Source organism: Artemia sp. Qi Xiang Cuo, chromosome 5 (assembly GCF_049724085.1).
Source record: "Artemia sp. Qi Xiang Cuo chromosome 5, ASM4972408v1, whole genome shotgun sequence".
NCBI lineage: Eukaryota > Metazoa > Arthropoda > Branchiopoda > Anostraca > Artemiidae > Artemia > Artemia sp. Qi Xiang Cuo.
This window is the reverse complement of record NC_142798.1, coordinates 59,798,166-59,817,584: the sequence shown is the minus strand read 5'-3', so window position 1 is coordinate 59,817,584 and position 19,419 is coordinate 59,798,166. Positions and strand designations below refer to the sequence as shown.

The window sequence follows — 19,419 nt, the reverse complement described above, 5'->3', positions numbered from 1 at the left end:
GAGGACGAAGAGAAACGAAGAAAGACTACAGCCCTATTCTACACCAGACATGATACAGAAATATTCAGTATTCCCTACTTGGGTCTGAACACAATATTCTGTGTTTTTATATAGTGCAAAAATTTGGGAGGCTATCTATTCAGGGATTCTATGATATCTCAGGATTTTCCAGAGTATGCCTCGGTCAATGAAGTCAAAGGTTTTATCGAAATTCACAAGAATCAGGCACATTTTTTTCGCCATTCATTGCACTTCCCAATCATCATCCGTAGTGTGAAGATAAGATTACTGAAAGGACAGGATGGCTGGAAACCGTGTTGTTCATCCCACAAGTGCTGACCCAGCACTATCAGGACACGCCGGAAAATAATCTGGAAAAAGTCTTTACGCGGAACATCCAGATTCCTGCATCAGACGGTTTCTTTTTGCTGATTTGTAGATTTGTAATTCGCTAAACCCATGAAAAAAGAATATAATTATCAGTGGCGGCAGTTGAAATATTTGGTCAAAATTATGAATATTAGGTACCTTAATTTCATGAAGGTAATTACATACGAAGGTTTAAAACATTCTGAAGAGCCACCATCTTAGGTCGATTCACATCTAAAAAAAAGCTCGTCTCTAAGATTTCTCTTTGTTTCAAAACTATTGAGTTTTTAAAGTTTCACCACAGGTTCATCTGTGCTATGATGTTGAACCATCAAAATAAATACGCGAACCTAAATAGTTATATTTCACAACGTTTTCCGTCAATAAAAATTGGAGCATTAACATTTTTTAATTTACAAACACAACTAAACCTCCAAAGAAAAGCAACACCTTACTAAGTTGTTTGGTGCCACAGGTTTGTGGTGCCATAGGTTTGAATACTACCACCCACGATTATTTTTTTAAAATTTTAGCACCCACAACTACCAAAACCTGCGTAAATGCATATCGAAGTCTTCTTCATTTAAAAATTCCCAATTTTTCCCATTTTCTAAGATATATACGGTAGTGAAAGTTTCAAATCAAACAATCAGATTCCACTTTCAATAATATTTTTATTTATATTTTTATTCAATAATATTTTTATATATTTTTTTAATATTTTTATTACGACTGTCGATTCTCATGCAAAATTTATAGACATTTTACTTGCAGTAATCTTTTATAAGATATTGACGGTATCATTTCTTAAGGAATTTAGTCTTGAATTCAAGTTACAAAAAAGTTCATTTATATCAATTCTTAATAAGATGTGCTAAATCCTTCAAATAAAATAAATGTTTAAATAAATTTGAAACTAAATTTATAGGATAATTTGTTCTTCCAATTTTTCAGAATATTTTTGAGATTAAGCATTTTTTTTGGTTCAATGACCTTATTTTTAATGTTTCCCAATAGATCATTTTATCGAGACTCAAAATTATTTTATCAAAAAGTATTTTTTAATCATGCAGTCCAGTACAGAAGTGAAAGCAAACCCTTAAAGAATTGAACTTAAGTTTACATCAAATCCTAAAATTTCTTGGAAGCTGAATCAGATATTTTTAAAAAACATTTTAAGCTTCAAGTACTCTAATAAAAAAAAACTTCTGTCAAATTCCAAAAAAAACGTTCTTTCCCATCCTTACTAATTTTGATTATTTGAATCAGTGAATACCTATTTTTAGCTAAATGAACACATGAGGTAATATATAGAAAAAAAAACTTACATAAAGTACAAAGTAATGTTACTTTGCTTCAAACTTTCAATGACTTCATTGAACAGTTTTTCATTGTCCTCAGAAGGAGATGAAAAATCTGTGAAAAAAGCGATTGTTAGACTATTGAATCCTTTTTCGTTTTCATCAACTTGGCACCCAAAATAGTCTATAGCAGCATATAATGCTTTCAGCCAATCAGCTGCAACGACATCCGTTCGAGATCGACTTACAACTTTATCCAGCATACTCCAAGATGCAGGCTTAAAATTGACTTCAACATATATATTCTCGAAGCCAGTTGAAACATTGGCAGTTGGATTTTTCGTTGTCGCGGTACCAAAAGCTATGACAGCCAATTCATCTTTTGATTCGGAAAAAATCTGAAATTGAGGATGGTCAAAAATTTGCTTCAAACAACAGAGTTAGTCAATCTTAGTCTACAAAGTTATTTTACTTAATATCATCTGTTTCTATAAGAAAATCTGTTGTCATAAAACAAAATACAAAGGGAAAACTCAAAAAAGAACAAGATCAAAACAAAAATCAAACAATACTTACAAAGATGATTTAACCCTTAAATATGCCGCATAGCATTCCTCCAAATTTTGAAAGAAAATTTTAACAAAAATACAGTATTACAGTAAAAAGAAAAGAAGCACAAACAAGGCTAAGCCGTTTTTCAGACCCCCCCCTCCCCCAATTCGAAAAAATAAGATACACAGATCATGACAGAAAAATTATTTGTTTAGGGTAATATCCATATTCAGGCAAGGTTTATTGCAATTAAAAATTTGTTCAACAGCACTTATCCCGTATAGTTTAATTTCTCTTTATTGAATGGAGGGTTTGGGTTGGCACTGGATCCCCCCCCCCCCCACCTTCGCCATACATGCCTCCATGTAGGAAAGGACATCACATGTAGGACAGCACTTTGATCTCATGAATCCCGAAAGAAAAAGATCGAGGTGATCATTTTGCCAGCGTGATTCGCTAACTTAGTAATGACGGTGGTCAATAATAGACCAAGTTGCCCCTTGTTCCTCTCAATTGCCAAACATAAAAATTATGTCTATCCCTCTTTTTTCTTGCGTCCAAAAATTGCGAAGCGGCCAATTTTTCCTTAGTTAATTTAATAGGTTTTTAAAGAGACAACCTGAAAAAGAACATAAAACACGATACACTTTATTTTTGGGCTCTTATATTTTTGAATCTAAATATTTTGTATTTCTCTTTCTGACTTTTTATTGTCTCACAGAAGAGTAAAACTAATATTTCTGAAGCTGACTACGTGAACTACTATTTGGTTTTGTTTGAAGTTTTTTGTTTTTCAAGCAAAATAAAATATCTGCGAAAGCTGCAGGATATGGCTGAATAAAGTAGTGCCACTTTCGGTATATAGTACACAATGATCAAGGTATTCACTGAGCCGGAAGCATCAAAACAGTTTTTTAAGATATTTTGGCAGCATTTCTTTATTGGCAAAACGATATGGAGTTGCCAGTCCAGTTTCCATGGTTAAGGAAAGAAATGAAAGGTACTGAGAGCAATTTACTGTTGAAAAAATTTTCGAAAAATGTTTTCTTTTGACAGTTTTTTTTTTTTTTTTTTTTTTGGCCACTTTGCCCTTTTCCTAGTACCGTACATTATATATTTTGTTTCGGTATTTTTTATAAAGTGTTGTGTTGTTGCTTTTTTTTTCTCTTGTCCTCCATCAGTGTTGTATTTTTACATATACGAAGGGCAATATCAAGTCATACATATACAAAATATTGTTTATATTACCTTTCTTTGAATTATCCTATTGACACAGTCTGTTGACTTTTTTAAGAAAGATTTTTCTTCATTTGGTGGTATTTCAGATGCTGAAGGTCCAACATCTAGAACAATAATGAAAGCATCCTGAAAGAAAACACAACATTAAAATATGAAAAACTTACAAATTTTTTAATAATTTTTTTTCTCCGATTTGCTTAAACGTTTTATTGATTTGAGCGCAAATGGGCCTTTTTTTTCACGGTGAAGTGGCAAGGTAAATCGAAGGACATTATGTACAACCAGGCTATCAAATTAGCGCATCCGTAATGTCTCAAAAGGGGCTCAGGAAATCGAGTTCAAACTTTTGGGTAGTGTTGGGAGTAAACTTTTGGGGGCAAGGAATTTGTGTTTGGGGGAGGCAATGAGGGGTCAAAAATATTCGTCTCCGAAACACAGGTTTCCCAAAAAATAGGGCCCGAAAAACCGCTAACAATGTTTTTTTGGAAAGCTTGAAACTTACAAAAGTCCCTGAGCCAAGGGACCACAATGTATGAAAAAAGTATGGATACTTCTTTTCCAATTAGCCAGGACCCTCTATAACCTTTTTCTAAGCCCCAAGTCCAAAAGGAGATTCTAGACCTTGAATGTTTTCGATCATTCCAAATCAAACTACTAAAAGGTTCATTGCGCCCAAAACAGAGTGCATTTTCAAGTCATATATCTTAATTCTCCGACCGGTTTGAAATTTACCTTCCTAAGTCCCTTGGCCAGGTAGACCTCTATGCAGGAAATATAAATTGCTGCTAATTTCGTCTGCATCGATTCGTGACGCCTGAAAAGGTTTCAAAACCATTTGCATCTCTGATAGGCTTAAAGCTTGTATTGTATGTATTACGACAAGATAGACCTCAGTGAAGACAAAACACCTGAAACTGGGCCAAAAACTGTTGTTTTATTAGATTGGCTTAAGCTTACAAGGCCTGTAGACTACATCAAGAGAGGTCCCATTGGGCTAACAAATGAATACAAAAAAAAAATAAAAAAAAATTGGCTGCATCAATTCTGGCGCAATCTGGCGCAAAAATATCTGACAAAATAATTTTTCTCCGGCTCGAAACTTACAGGTCGTTCGAGGATAATAGGACCTTAATGACGACAAAAATAATGTGAAAAAAATTTGTTTTACGGATTTGCGATGCCCAAAATAGGGCCAAATTTGTTTACATTTTATTAGCTTGCAACTTACTTTGTACATACAGTCGGCAAAACGAACCTAAGAAGAGAAAGTATTTAGAAAGAAACTTGGGCTGTATTGATTTGTAGCACCTCAATATGGTCTAAACATCATTTTTTGCCGATTTTCCTGATTGGTAAGTAGACTGGACGACGGAAACTTCAATGAGGACAACGAATTTCGGAACAAAAACTTTATAGGGTTGATTCTTTAGGCCAAAACAAACGAGATGGCTTTTTTGGCTGATCTGCTCGAAACTCACAGGACATGTAAACAGAGTCAGAGGGACCTCAACGAAAAGGTCAAAAATTAGAGGGGGGGGTAAATCTGGTTGAATTCATTCATGACATCCGATTTCTTTCCCGAAAGAAAACAAAACCGAACTCTTTCATAAATGACCTTAACATGCACTTATTTAAACTGACTAACAGTTACAACAAAACAAAACATGAAAAGATTCTTTTATAAAAAATAATGGATTAAGATACGTGTACGCTCAAGGGTGTCTACAAAATAGGGTGGTCAGGATGGCTTGAACCCTATAGAAGGCTATAAACTGTGCAGGTTTTCCATTATTATGATTAAAAATCCCCCCAAATAAAAAATTTTTAAAACATAAAAACGTAAGCTGTGATTGCTCATATTTGTAAACCTTGATGTTATGACAAACAAAAACACAATACTTGAAATACAAATCGATAGTAAAGCCACAAATGACGCTCTAGTCTTTAGAGGCGATTAAGAGGACAGTATCCTCACTCTTTATTGTGCTTTAGTTTCTGTTCATTTTATCTTTGACTTCATTATTTATTTTAATTAATATTCGTTTTAGGTCTCATTTATTCATCCATTGTAGTACCTGTTATTTTTAAGTTTGACATGATTTTTCTTTTTAATTTAAGCTCGACTTAGGTTCTATTTATTCATTCATAGTAGTTTTGGCTTTTCCTGAGTTTGACTTGTTAGAGGACTTAGAGGACTTCCTTTTTGTTGGTTTCAAAAAATTATATGGCTCTACTTTTCTTTGAAAAACTTTTTTTGGATTTTTTTTTTTAATAATTAAAATTTAGTGTCATTAGGGATTATTGTATTGATTGAACAGCCTGTATAAAATCAATGACGGAAAGGATTGAATCTAAACCTGTTCCACTTATTAAAAAGGCAGAAAGTCTCATTATGCTCTTAGAGCCTTTAATGCCTGACTTTTTTTTCTCAACTTCTGAGATTTCAAGTGCGTGAATAGGTATTTGAAAAAAACATGTATACCATCATGTCGATGTATTGTAAATTTTAAATTACTCTTTATTATTGCTATCGTCAAAACTGTTTAAGCTAATTTTGTCAACAATGAAAAAGAACATACCTTTTTGTTCCTGTTCATATCAAAGCGTACAGCAAGCCAGCTCAAAATCAGTCGAATTTTTACCTAAGAATAAAGTCTGGGTCTTGAATGAAACCAATAGAAGCAATTTGACAAAACCACAAGATTCTACTAATCTCTCATTCTGAACAATAAAAAAACAACTTCCTATTAAGCATATTTAAACCTTGTAACACAGTGTATAAGAACTAAAACAGATCAAGACTATTTTACCAAAAAAATTATCGCTATCAAGCATGACTTCTATCATTTATCCTGATTGTTTTTCTGTGCCTATGTTCTTGAAAAAAACAGTCCAGGCACCTAACCTACACGAAGTGGAACAAAGGATAGTAAAACCATAGATGAATAAAAATTTCGGCCACAGCAAAGAGGAGATTAATGTCTGGAAAAGTTTTCGGGAGGAGGTGCAAAATAGTCAATTTTTAGGCCACAGCTTTTCCAGGAGGGAGGTCCACTAGAATCAAATTTAGGGGAGTCCCGCATGAAGTTAGGTCTATCTATTTAAAAGCTCTTATCTATAGAGCGATTCTTTTTTTAAAATAATTGACCAGAAAATAAGAACAACTAGTTAAAATGATACCTCTGCGGAAGCTTTACATATTAAACGCATGCTTATTTTTAAATTAATGCTAAACGATATTTTTGCAGTAATACTTCTCAAGACAATTATTGTGAGTAGCATTATTCTTATTTTTTTCATTTCAACTCTTTGACATTCAATAAATACGTACGCACATTCAAAACTTGGCTGCCACCCATTTAGATTTTTGCTATACCTTGGAGTTTCATTGCTGAACTTGGGACCTTTGGAAAGATCTCACATTAAACATTACACGTTAAAATGTATTAAGCATATATAGTATTATTACTTAAAATCTTAGGAATTTTTTAAAATGTTGGGATTTTCTTCAAGTAAATCTTAGATATAATTAAATCCTCTGGGGCAGCCATGCTTCCAATGTTCTATTTAAACCTTTGCCTATATTTGACTAATCCTTTGTCTGAAACTCAGTTACCGTATATCAATGGCCAAAATATGATAACCCTATTTACCAATTCCACTCTAAAACCATGTTTAGCTCCTGTCGAGATCATACTTACAAACAAAAGTTGATTATAGCCAAGAAGTCATTCCATATAAAATCAACAAAAAAAAGACATTTTGATACCCATGGTTACAACTTTTGAAAAATTTGAGAGCTTTATTCACTTCATGGATAAAACACACTTTAAAATTTCCTTTCGCATACCTTATTGGTTTGATTGGGCCTCTAAGTATCCATTCTAGTTTTTACTAATACTACTACTACTACTAACAACTCGCCGCAGCATGAAGCCATCTGAGGCAAACACAACTACGCACGCTCCTCCTCCATCCTAATCTATTCAAAGCCTCCCTATTTTTACCCTCCCAGGAAGTTCTCATTTCCTTACATCCTCCAACCCCAACCGACGACTACTAGCTTTCTGTTTAGCCCTAGACGGTTGGCCGAAAAAGACAATCTTTGGGAATCTGTCATCCTTCACCTGCAGAACGTGCTCTAGCCATCTCTACCTTTCTCTCATTATAGCCTAAGAAAGCGGGATTGAACCACATTTTTCGTATGGTCTAATGTTTGTATTACGATCAATCAGTCAGGTACACAAAATAATCCGCAGGCAATTTGTCTGGAAAATATAGCAAATCTTCCTCCGTTTTTTAAAGCGCCCACGCTTCAGAACTAGACCCCGGCGCCGTGCCGGCGGATCGACCGAACGCCGCCGACGAGAGGCCCGGTCGATCACCACCGAAGTGTCGTAACGCCGCTGGAATGCCGCAGGCGCACCGCCGCCGGCAGAGGCGGCGACGTTCGGTAGACTTTAAATTAATTTTGCGGCAATTCTTTATTGCGTCAACCGCTAAGTCCGAGCTTTTCTTTCTCGTGAGGTTTAGTATTTCGATTTTCCTGATTAGAAATCAAGCAGGGCTTGCAATATCCCCGAATTTTCGGGTATTTCCCCGAAAATCTATGCGTCACCCCGAAAAAAAGTTGGTTCCCCGAATCCCCGAAAATCACGCAATCACGGTGCCACCCCTAGCGAATTATCACCAGTGACTTTCCCTGCCAAATATTACTTTGCATACCATAATTCTTCACTACTCTCTTGTTCGTTAATTTTCGTCTCTTTTGTTACTTTGCAGAAAAACCAGACAGATGCAATATGAAATTGCAAATATTGCAATATACACAGTTCTTCATATGTTGACAAAAAAAGCATTGTCGTTATGAAATGAATTTAAATCATTTCGAATGCAGTTTCCCAATTGCCATTTCTTACATCATTCGTAGTCAAGAATTTTATTTTCAAGTTGAATAGAATTATAGAACGCATTCACTACTATACAGCTTCAGACTTCAGTTGGTTGAAATTGACAGCCGACAGATTGTTTCTACAGCTGAATTCTAAGTTTGCAGATTTTTTTTTTTTTTGCTGTTTTTTGATAAGATTTTCTTAATGTTTAATACTCAATTGTTGAACGCCTGATAGAAAATAAAATCTCCTTTCTGAAACATTTTTACCTCCCCCCCCCCCCAAAAAAAAACCTTCTATTGAGACAAAATTTAGCTATAGACTAAGCTATGTACAAGGTTGGGGAATTAAAGATTGAAACGGAAGTTACCCCAAAAATATGATTCATAAACAAATTGTAAATTATTGCCTTTAGGGGGGGGGGGTAGGGGTCTATCATTTTTAAATGATAATACCTCATTTTTTTTATTGAAAGCAGGGATGCCAAAAAGACAATTATTTTCTTTTCATTTAAAGTGGAGACAGAAGAAAATGATATCAAACTCCCTGGGAAACCATTGAAATATTTTGATAGACCCAGGGCCCCCCATTAGGTCTTGTTCATTGTCTTGGGTATTTTGCGATTTCTCATAGGCTACTGGCCTAATTTGGCTTTTGTGTGTGCTCCCTTTTAATTTGATTCTTTGAATCTTATTGAATGCCAAGGCGAATCTATGACTCAGTTTTCCAATAATTTGAGGTATATCTGAATAATTTCGACATTTTTGTTGTTGTCTTTGTACCCCTTTACTCATACCCTCAATATCTTTTCAAGGAAAACTAATCTGTTTAACGTTATTTTGCGTGTTTGTTTGAACCATATAATGACCTATTTAATTATTAAGTAAATTATTTTTCTAATGAAAGCTGAGACGGTATCCTATCAAGGTGGTATCCAGAGGGGGGGGGGGTATTACATTTAAATGATAATGTCTCGAAATTTTTTTATTGAAAGCGGGGATCCCAAAACGTTATTTTTTTTTCAATTTAAAGCAGAGACGGCATCCTATCAAGGTGGTATCCAGAGGGGGGAGGGTAGTGAGCTATCATATTTAAATGATAATACCTCGATTTTTTTTTTAAAGCAGGGGTGCCAATAAGTTAATTATTTTTTTTATTTAAAGCAGAGACGGTATCCTATATCAACGTGGTATCTTGAGGGGGGGTATAGGGAGTTATTATATTTAAGTGATAGTACCTTGATTATTTTTTATTGAAAGCAGAGATGCCAAAAACTTGAAAAGTGGACAAAAATTAGCAAGATTTTCGTGAGTTATGCTTCATACAGCCCTTTCATGGTTTTATCCTCCAAGGGGAAAGGGACATATGCGTCCGACCCGTTTTTTTTCTTATTGATGAAACGAGTTTACTTTGAAAACATTCATTCACAAGTACCAGAGAGATTCACACTAAAACGAATTGGTGTGACGAAAGCGATATCGACATCCCCACGTAACATTGCGCTCGAGCGACAATGGCGCCCTTGATCCAGTGCCCAAGTTACATTAAAAGGCCAGGTCATAATAAAAGCTTTCAATTTGGGAGGTTCGAGGAGGAGTCTTTGACAGTCTTATGACCTCAGGGTACTAGATGTTGCAACGTTCTTACGTATCTACAGTGGTTTAAAAAATTCAATCACTCCACAAATGATAACCAAAAATATAACAAATGTAACATCTGGAATATAATAACGCTTTTTTCAAAGCTTTGAAGAAAATCAAAAAAGGCTAAATACTCCTAACTACGCTTGAAAGCTATTCTAAAAAGAAACTCTTTGAAGATTCCCGTGGATATGAACATAGCAGAAGCTTTGAGCCTGTGTGAGGATCAAAGAGGAGTCTTTGAGTATTTTGACCACAGGTGACTTATTGTTCCGACTTTCTTAAATTTGGTAATTTGTGTGAGCATTTGGAAATCAAAGCTTAAACTCAATAGCTGATACTAAGTGTCTAACATTTTGCTTGGATTAAAAGTGACGAACTAGGATGAAAATCTCAACATCTTCCTGGAGCTACTTCAGTCTGCATATTATTTCATTTAAAACGGATGAGCTTTTTACTTTTTACCTAAGAAAATAGCTGGCACTTCATTGTTCTTCATACTGAATAAACAGTTAAATGATTTTTGGTTCATTGTAATTGAAGTGTTCTCATATGAAGTGTTCTTCATGTATTTTTCAATTTGATAAATTTACTCCTTTTAGATGCAGTTTACAATTTGGCTGATATTAGGTATTTATGAGTTTATAATTTGGAATGGATCCCCAAAAGAAAAAAATGAATAATATTCAAAAGAGCAGCCAAAAGCAATAAAACAGCAGCAGTTCAGCCTTTTCCTACATGACATACTCGTATATTCCATAAAGAAGCCAAAAAAAAAACTTTAAAATGCATCTTTTTTAAATTCCTATTAAAAAACAGTTTTTAATACAAGAAGGCTTTTTAGGAATCCAAAAGAGCTGAAAAAAAATCCATATCAAAGTCGCCCATTTCAACTGTTTTAAAGGTAACAAAACAGATACAGGCAAAGGACATTATGAAAAAATTAAGCTTCTAAGTTCAAAGTTATATTCAAAGTTTTTACCCAGATAACTGACGAATTTTGTGATACGGTGTTTGAAGTTTTGTATGCAGTAATGCTCGATGAAAAAAACTGCTAATTTTGATAATTATTTATGTTAAGAATACATAGCTAATAGATACTTCAACTACTCGTATTATGCAAGGGCTCTGAAACGCCACAGCCATTTCTTTTCTGTCAGATTTCTACTTCTCTTGATGAATAACAAAGAAGAACAGTTTCCAGCCAGCGACTTATGAATTTTTGAACTCATGAATAGGCTCGAATTTGTTGTAAATTTAAGCTGTGATTTGCGAAAGACTAATGAAAACATTCATGTTAGCGGTCAATATTGATCGCGCCGGTGGCGCGAGGCCGACATCTTACAGGCGGCGCGGCGCGCTGTTTTTGGCCCCACCGCCGCCGGTCTTCCCTCATCGGCGCGGCGCCGGGGTCTATTCAGAACACTACTTGACCACTGTCATCACTGTAGCTTCCGTTATTCTAATCTTGGTTCGCAGACTTTTCTTCCTATTCTTCCAAACATTTTTCAACTGTGGGAAAACACCCTGGACCTTGGTTATTCTACTTTTAACTTCTTCCCTGCGCTGAACCTCATTACTAATAATACTACCTAGTTGAGGTGAAGCTGTCCACTTGATATATCTTTTTGTTATGCAGCGTCACCTTTTCATTGTCACTTAAACCTAGCCTTAGCGAATTAGTCTTCTTAACATTAATTTTCAAACCTATTCTTGCACCCTGAACTCGCAAAACCTCTAAAATTTCATTCACTTTGCTCATACTTTCATCTAGGATGCCTAAAACATTAGCATAAATCAAGTCCAGGAAAGTTTTTCTTCCCTATTTAACTCCGTGTTCTCCTATTACCTTGGTTGTGCTCCTTGAGACAAAGTCCATCAAAATGATTTATATAAATGGGGATAGAATACAACCCTACTTAACTCCAAATTAAATACAAAACCAGCTGCTAACCTCAGTTCCTACCTTAACTGCAGCAGAGTTATTTTCAAACATAACAATAATCCCTTTATTGGTCACTCACCAGGGGAGGGGGGAAGGCGGGGGCGCCAGCCCCCTCCTGGCTGAATGATACTGCCTTATTTTTATATTTTGTTTTGAGATTCTATTCAAGAGAGCCAATTAGAGTGCCAATTAGATCAGGTAAGCCCCCCCCCCCCTAGAATTCAGCTTACAGGTCCCCACGATCACTTTAATGTATTTATCTGGGATACCGCACAAGGATAAGACCTTCGCTAATGTTCTTCTATCAGGTGAAATGAACGCTTGCTCGTAATCTATAAAACTGAGCACCAGTATATGTATATTAAACTGACAATGCACATTCATTTGTATTTTTTTCAGTAAAGTGCAAATTATATTCTGGTCTTGGGATGGTATAGGGGTTTTGAGCCCTACTCATATTAATTTCTGTTCGTTATGAGTTTAACTCGGTTATTAATTATAATTTCTGTTCATTTTGGGTTTAATTTATGATGGTTATTTGTGGTAATTTTACACTTAGTAAATTATTTGATTTAATTTTTGCTCATTTTTGGTTTAATGGAGCTCTTTACTTTTCTTTGAAAAACTTATTTTGTGGAAAAAGTTTTTTTCAATTAATTTCCGTTCGTTTTACATTGACATAGTCTTTTCAGGGAAAAGAAAATAATTCTTTAAATCTGTTCGTTTTTTTTAAGACTTTATAGTTTGGCCTGCTATTTGCATGCTGAAGAAAAATTTTCAGCAACTTTTAACAACATACACCCTTTTAAAAATCTGGACACAAATAGTAGTGTTTAATTTGGTTTTATACCTCCTCTAGTTGACCTGAAATAGAACACTTGATACCATTCGCAAAAAAATCTGTTTACTTTCTTTGATAGCTTGGATACACTTACGCTATTTTGATTTGATTAAATTTTAAGAGCAGAAGTAGCCCCAAAATACTGAATATAATACCCTCAGTTGTTCTTGGGATACTGCTGAGATGCCTTATTGGGAATTAGCATTAACACAGTGCATTTTGATTTAATCTTAAGGCAACATTTAGTTTTTAAACATGATGGGCAAATGGGAGGGTGGGCGTGGGAGGGGGACTAGTTGCCCTCCAATCCCTTTCGACTATTAAAAAGGGCATTAGCCTTTTCTATTTTCAATCGAGTGAGCCCTTTTCGAAGTTCCTACGACAACTCCTTCGATACGAAGTGCCCTGGTCTAAAAAAAATAAAAAAAAATATTACATTGTACCCACAACGATCTTTACTATAAAAATATCACGCATTCCAATCACTTTCGACGATTAAAAAGGGCACTAGCCATTTCAATTTCCAATTAAATGAGCCCTTTTTGAAGTTTCTACGACAACACGTTCTATAAAACCTTTTATTCCCCCAGGGCATAACTTACAACCCTTGCCCCGAGGGTTGTAGGGGAGTGTCCTCCTCAAAAACATATTTTCTATCTGGAAATTAACTACGCTGAACAAAATGGCTATCTCAAAATTTTGATTTGATGTGTTTGGGGGAATGATGGGCGTGTGTGTGAGTGGGGGGGGGGGGGGAGAGGCTAGTTGCCCTCTAATCACTTTGGACTATGAAAAAGGGTACTAGCCCTTTGAATTTCCAATCGAATGAGCCTTTTTTGAAGTCTCTACGACAACGCTTTCTATAAAAACCTTATTCTCAAAACATATTCTCAAACCTTATCCTTCTCAAAACATAATTTCTGTCTGGAAATCAACTACGCTGAACAAAATGGTTATCTCAAAATTTTGATTGGATGTGTTTCGGGAAATGGTAGGCGTGGAAGGGGTGTTAGTTGCCTTCCAATCACTTTCGACTTTAAAAAGGGCACAAGCCACTCCAATTTCCAATTGAATGAGCTCTTTTCGAAGTTTCTACAACTTCCTTGATACGAAGTGCCCTGTTCTAAAGGAAAAAAAAATAATACATTGTGCCAACATCGTTCTTATATGTCAAGGCATAACTTAAAACCCTTGCCCGAGGGTTGTGGGGGAATGTCCTCCTCAAAAACCTATTTTCTTTCTGGAAATAAACTAAGCTGAACAAAATGGCTATCTCTAAATTTTGATTGGATGTGTTTGGGGGAATGATGGGCGTGGGAGGGAGCTAGTTGGCCTCCAATCACTTTCGACTATTAAAAAGGGCACTAGCTACTCCAATTTCCAATCGAATGAGCCCTTTTCGAAGTTTCTACGACAACTCCTTCGATACGAAGTGCCCGGGTATGGAGAGAAAAAAAATAATACATTGTGCCAACATCGTTCCTTACTCAGGCAGCGCTATCGCGCTGCCTATGATGGACCCATATTATATATAGATGGGGCAGTGATTTTTGCTGGATAAGGTTCGAAAGAAAGATTCTTGTCAATAACATTACCAAGTAGAAAATGATGCGGGGTTTTATCTCGACAAAAACACGGGTCTGCGAATCGAGGGGACTGAGGTCGAAAGCTGTACAAAGTAATAAAACAGGCTAATTATAGTTATCTTGTGGATATATTAGGAGGATCAAAAGTAAATCGTAAAAATCATGACACTTAGGTGGGTAACGGATTCTACTACCTATGTGCCTGTTCCCTTGCCAAGCCTGTCAATATTCATTAACTTATTTATAATCCACTTATATTTATATAAATTTATTTATAAGCCTGTACAAGACAAGCCACATCCGAAAACCCAGAAAAAAAGTATAAGAAGGTCGCGCCACTTCAGGAGGCAGGGCGGGCATTTCCCCCCCCCCGTTCATAGATCTCCCCTAGCTTTTGAAAAATAACTTTTTAAGTATTTTCATCGCAAAATAACCTTTTTAGGTTTATATTGGAAAAAGTGGTTCTAAAAGAGGAGAAAAAGTTGACATCCATATCACTGGACAAAATGAAACATAAGATATGATTGGGTAGTTAAGAAGGATTTTCAAAATTGAGGGAAATTATGCTTAATCTACCTTAAAATACCGAGACTTCTGCATATCTTCATTTCATTCAAACCAAACTTACGTTTTAAAGACAGGTTTTCATCAATAAGAATACCTAAAACTCGAACATATCTATCCTTAGGTGTAATATTTTCATTTGACAGATAGATTTCGGATAGCTGATGAAAAACTGTGAAACATGCGAAAAACTTGTCTTGGAAGAATTTAAGGGAAGACAATTAGCATTAAACCACAGAACTATGCTCTCAAACACGTTTGCTAGATTTCAACTAAGCTCTGATTCGTTTCTCCCAGAAGTGCCAACATCAGCGAAAGAAATAGGGACATCTTTATTATATGAAACCCACTAATACATGTTCTTTGATTATATACATAGTATAGATGCATAGATATGATGCTAAATTACCGTGTTCATGTTACTTTCTAATTGTTTCTTTTTGTTCATTATATTTGTATCCTAAACTATTTCAAGTGAAAAAGAACTAAATAATATGTTGTTCTTTTTAATTTGATTTAAAATTGCAAAGTTTGCAATTTTAAATTGCAATTCAACTTAAAATTGCAATTTAATTTTTAAAGCTTTTTAAATTATCTCTTAAAAAGTTAATTGTTTAAAAAAAAATTTCTCTTAAAAGTTAATTGTCTTAATTATCTTTTAAAACCTTTTAACCCTTTCCGACGAAGTGGTTCCAACGTGAAACCACCTTTTTATATTTTTTTTACCATGATCCGTATGTGGTAAAAATAATAAACCACTGGTCTAGCATATGCCTAGCAACGTTATCTGACGGTCAAAATTTTAAGGGAAGCCTAATTGACACCTAGTATGGGGACACCTAGTATTTAGATTGGACCACATGCTGCGTTTTAAAAAAAAGTAAGAAAGTTTAAAATACTCGGAAATAGTAGTATCTTTAATATTGTTTTCCTGTCAATTTGTTCTTTGTGTAGTAGAGTACAAGTTAGTAGCATGACAGTTTCAGATATGAAGCACGATAAGGAGATATTGGACATGAGAGGCTGGTCCTGGTCATCGCCAATGACCACCTTGCAGCATATGCTAAAAAGTTGTTTTTTTTTTGCGTGGTTTGAGCTTGAGACCACTTCAGCAGCTCAACAAAAAAAAAAAAATGAAACTTGAGCAATTTCCACAAAACTGAGTCTAGCATCCAAAATCTTAAAATAAATTTGTTCATTTTTATTTTTTAATTCTAAATTCTTGATCTGATTGACCACTTCGTATTTCAAACAAACTTCTAAGCTACTCAGAAAGATGTTTTGTTCACCCCAATTACTCGAGATGAAATGAAAGTTTTTTTTTTAAGCAATAAGTATGCTTATGGGTGTTAGACAGTACCATCTCATTGAGATTTCTGGTCAAGTCATGATGAACTCATAGATAATTACATCTCTGGACTGATGAATATAAGCCGTTTCAGCTGGCTTCTTGCTCATGTTCATCTCAATAACAATTTGATCTTACCTCAGAAAGGAAGTGACAACTATGACAAACTCTACAAGATCAGGCCTCTGATTGAAGAACTACGCTCAAGCTTTTGAAAGATTTAAAAGCCTACCAAAGAGCAGGCCGTCGACGAAAGCATGCTCAAATTCAAAGGACGCATTGCTTTCAAACAGTATATGCCTATGAAGCCCATAAACAAGGCTACAAGATCTGGGTCAGAGCAGACACACACGGTTTTGGTTGTGATTTTTAGGTCTACACCAGGAAGTTATCTGACACTAGAGAGTTTGGACTTGGAGAACGAGTAGTTATCCATCTTACCACGGGATTGGAGGGCAAAAATTATCACATTTATTATGACAATTTCTTCAGTTCAGTAAACCTCATGGAAAAAAGGAAGAAGAACAAGCTCTAATGCTGTGGTGCAGTTCGGGCAAACCGTAAAGGTCTACCCAAACTCAAAGCCGAAAAAGAGCTGAGACGAGGTGATTCGGACTACGCTGTGAGTTCAGATGGAATCTTTTGTGTATACTGGAAGGACAAATTTCTTTCGACGATTCATAAAGGAAGAGAAGTGACACAGATCGGTAGGAAGGAGAAAGATGGATATATTGCCTAAGTTACATGCCCAAACGCAGTCGTCGAGTACAACAAGTTTATGGGATGCATTGACAAAACTGATATATTGAGGTCTCTCTATGGGATTGACAGAAAAAGCAGAAAGTGGTGGCACTACCTACTGTGGCACTTCATCGACATTACAACAACGAATGCCTTTCTTTTGTTCAAGCTGTTCATTATACGAAATTCTAACAAGACGATGTTGAAAGAATTTAGTTATCGCAGTGTCACCGGTTTGGTTGGAAGTTATTCGTGCAAGGGTAAGAGAGGTTGGGCTTCCAAAAAATAGGAAATTTTCCCCAAATTCAAGCCTTACGTTCCTCCATAAAAGAGATTGGATCAATTAAAAACAGTTACCTGTTCAAGCTACTTCAAGAAGATATGCTCAATGCAGTACAAAGATTAAGCCCCATCGCACAAAATAGCAATGTTCAGTTTGTAAAGTTCTATTGGGCATGAATTACACAAAGAACTGCTTTAGTTCTTTTCACTAGAAGTGAGGTTTTTTCTGCACATGTTTCAAAGTGGTCTCTACCAGAGATCATCTTATATTTCGTTTCATAGTAGGAATATTTTTTTTTTAGTTCAATATTTGTTGGTTTCTAAGCCCAGGGACACAGGAAACGTAAAAAAAAGTGAAATTTTTCTGACGATTTCATAATTCGTGCCGGAAAGGGTTAAATCGTCTTTTAAAAGTCTCTTAAAATCCTAATTGTCCATAAGTTTTTCTTACCTTAAGCAACTATATTCGATAAACCTCAATGTAAACAGACAATATAATTTCTTTTCCTTTCAGATAAGCTGGATAATAACATAAGCGAACCTGGATCAGAAGAACTAATCAGGTATACTGCTGTTCTTCAGTAGTAACAGTAGTTGAGTTGTCAGTAGTAACAGTTGTATACTACTGTTACTACTGACAACTCATTGCAGCAACAAACCGCCTTAGGCCAATAGAGCTTCACACGCTCCTCCTCCTTCCCAATGAAACAACCGCGAAAGCAGTTGTATGTATTGCTCTGTAACACTACTGCTTTCGCGGCTGTTTTTTTCTTCTCTCTTGATCAGCGGTCTGTAGCTCAGAAGTAGTAAATAAATGCAAACTCAAGATTTTTCCTTGTTAATGGGAGTCATTAAACGAAGTAGAAAATTTCAATAAAGTTTGTAACATTTTCAGTGATTTTTTTTTTGAAAAAATTGAAACCGGTTTTTTTCCTAATGTTGTACATGGTGCCAAGACAAAACTTTCCGAGCTGGGAAATTAAACATCTTCAGAACAACTCTCTAGTACTCCTGCCGAACATCAAGTTATCTCTCCGATAACGGGAGAGATAACTTGGGGGGGGGGGGGGGGGGTTTACCCCTCCCCTTCATTTTTCTCATCTCTTGAGGAAGAAAGAGAGATAGAGGTTTATGGCTAATTACTTTAAATATTCAAAGCTTCTCGACGATGACCCCGCAAGTTGTTTTTTTTAATACTTATTGTAAGGCTGTTGCACTTTTGGCTTTACCTATTCACTTTGAGAAGATGATTTATGAAGCGTCGAGAAGTTTACTTCTGAACCACAAATTTCCTAATTAAGAAGATAAAAAAAAAGAAAAAGATTTTCCAGAGCCATTGGTAATGTAAAGGGCGTCAACAATTTTCTATGATTCAGTTGCCGAGACAGCTAGCAATCCTGTTACCCAACATTTGGTAGCTGGAATCGAACCCCGAGCCCTGTATTGCTAAGCAGAGATCAAGCCACTGTGCTACCACAGGATAATTAAGAAGAAGGACATCATAATTTACTAGGAACATGACTAATAGACTAAAAGACAATACAAATGAAACTTGGTTGCATTGGTCTTGGAAATATAAAATGTATTTGGTACAGCTAAAAGGAAAAAGAAATCCGAAAGTATAAAAGTTTTCACTAGGAACATACCAAGAATAGTCCTCGAGGTCTGGCACTTTCCCACCGAATTTTGAAATTTTCCAGAATTCCTGGGCACTGTTTGGTCAAATTAGGAAATAATTTTTTTTATCATCCCCCCTAAAAAATATTCCTTCGTACGTGCCTGCTTTTCATATATAACTTCTAAATATTTTTTGAGGGCTATAATCAGCAGAGGATTTGCCCGCTAATATGGACAAGATTTGCTGTTGTATATAGAATTGTATGGAGTATTTTCGTTTCTAAATAACTGTTGAACACAATTTTTTTCAAGTAAAAGTAAAGACTGTCATTTAAACCAGAATTAAACGATCATTATTCTGCATATTTTATGATGTGTCGGGTCCTGACCTCCCCTCTCTTTCCGGTAAGTTTGGCTAGTCCTTCCTATACCGAGAGGATTTTAGAATGTAACAGATACAAAGTGTCCCAATAGTCGTGTACTGTACAGTTTTTTCTAGAAA

General features: G+C 35.6%; 1 protein-coding gene across 3 annotated transcripts in view; it reads right to left on the bottom strand.

Moving 5' to 3' along the window:
• Positions 1–19,419, bottom strand: part of Ku80 (X-ray repair cross-complementing protein 5 Ku80) — a 122,179-nt gene that overhangs the window by 42,592 nt on the left and 60,168 nt on the right. For all 3 annotated transcript variants that reach the window (XM_089089793.1, XM_089089791.1, XM_089089792.1), the window contains 3 exons: positions 6,041–6,103; positions 3,471–3,587; positions 1,698–2,068 (listed from right to left, as the gene is read on the bottom strand). In XM_089089793.1, the coding sequence (XP_088945919.1) occupies positions 1,698–2,068; positions 3,471–3,587; positions 6,041–6,058 (506 nt within the window). In that variant the 5' untranslated portion in view covers positions 6,059–6,103. Of the gene's footprint in view, positions 1–1,697; positions 2,069–3,470; positions 3,588–6,040; positions 6,104–19,419 lie in introns of those variants that run through there.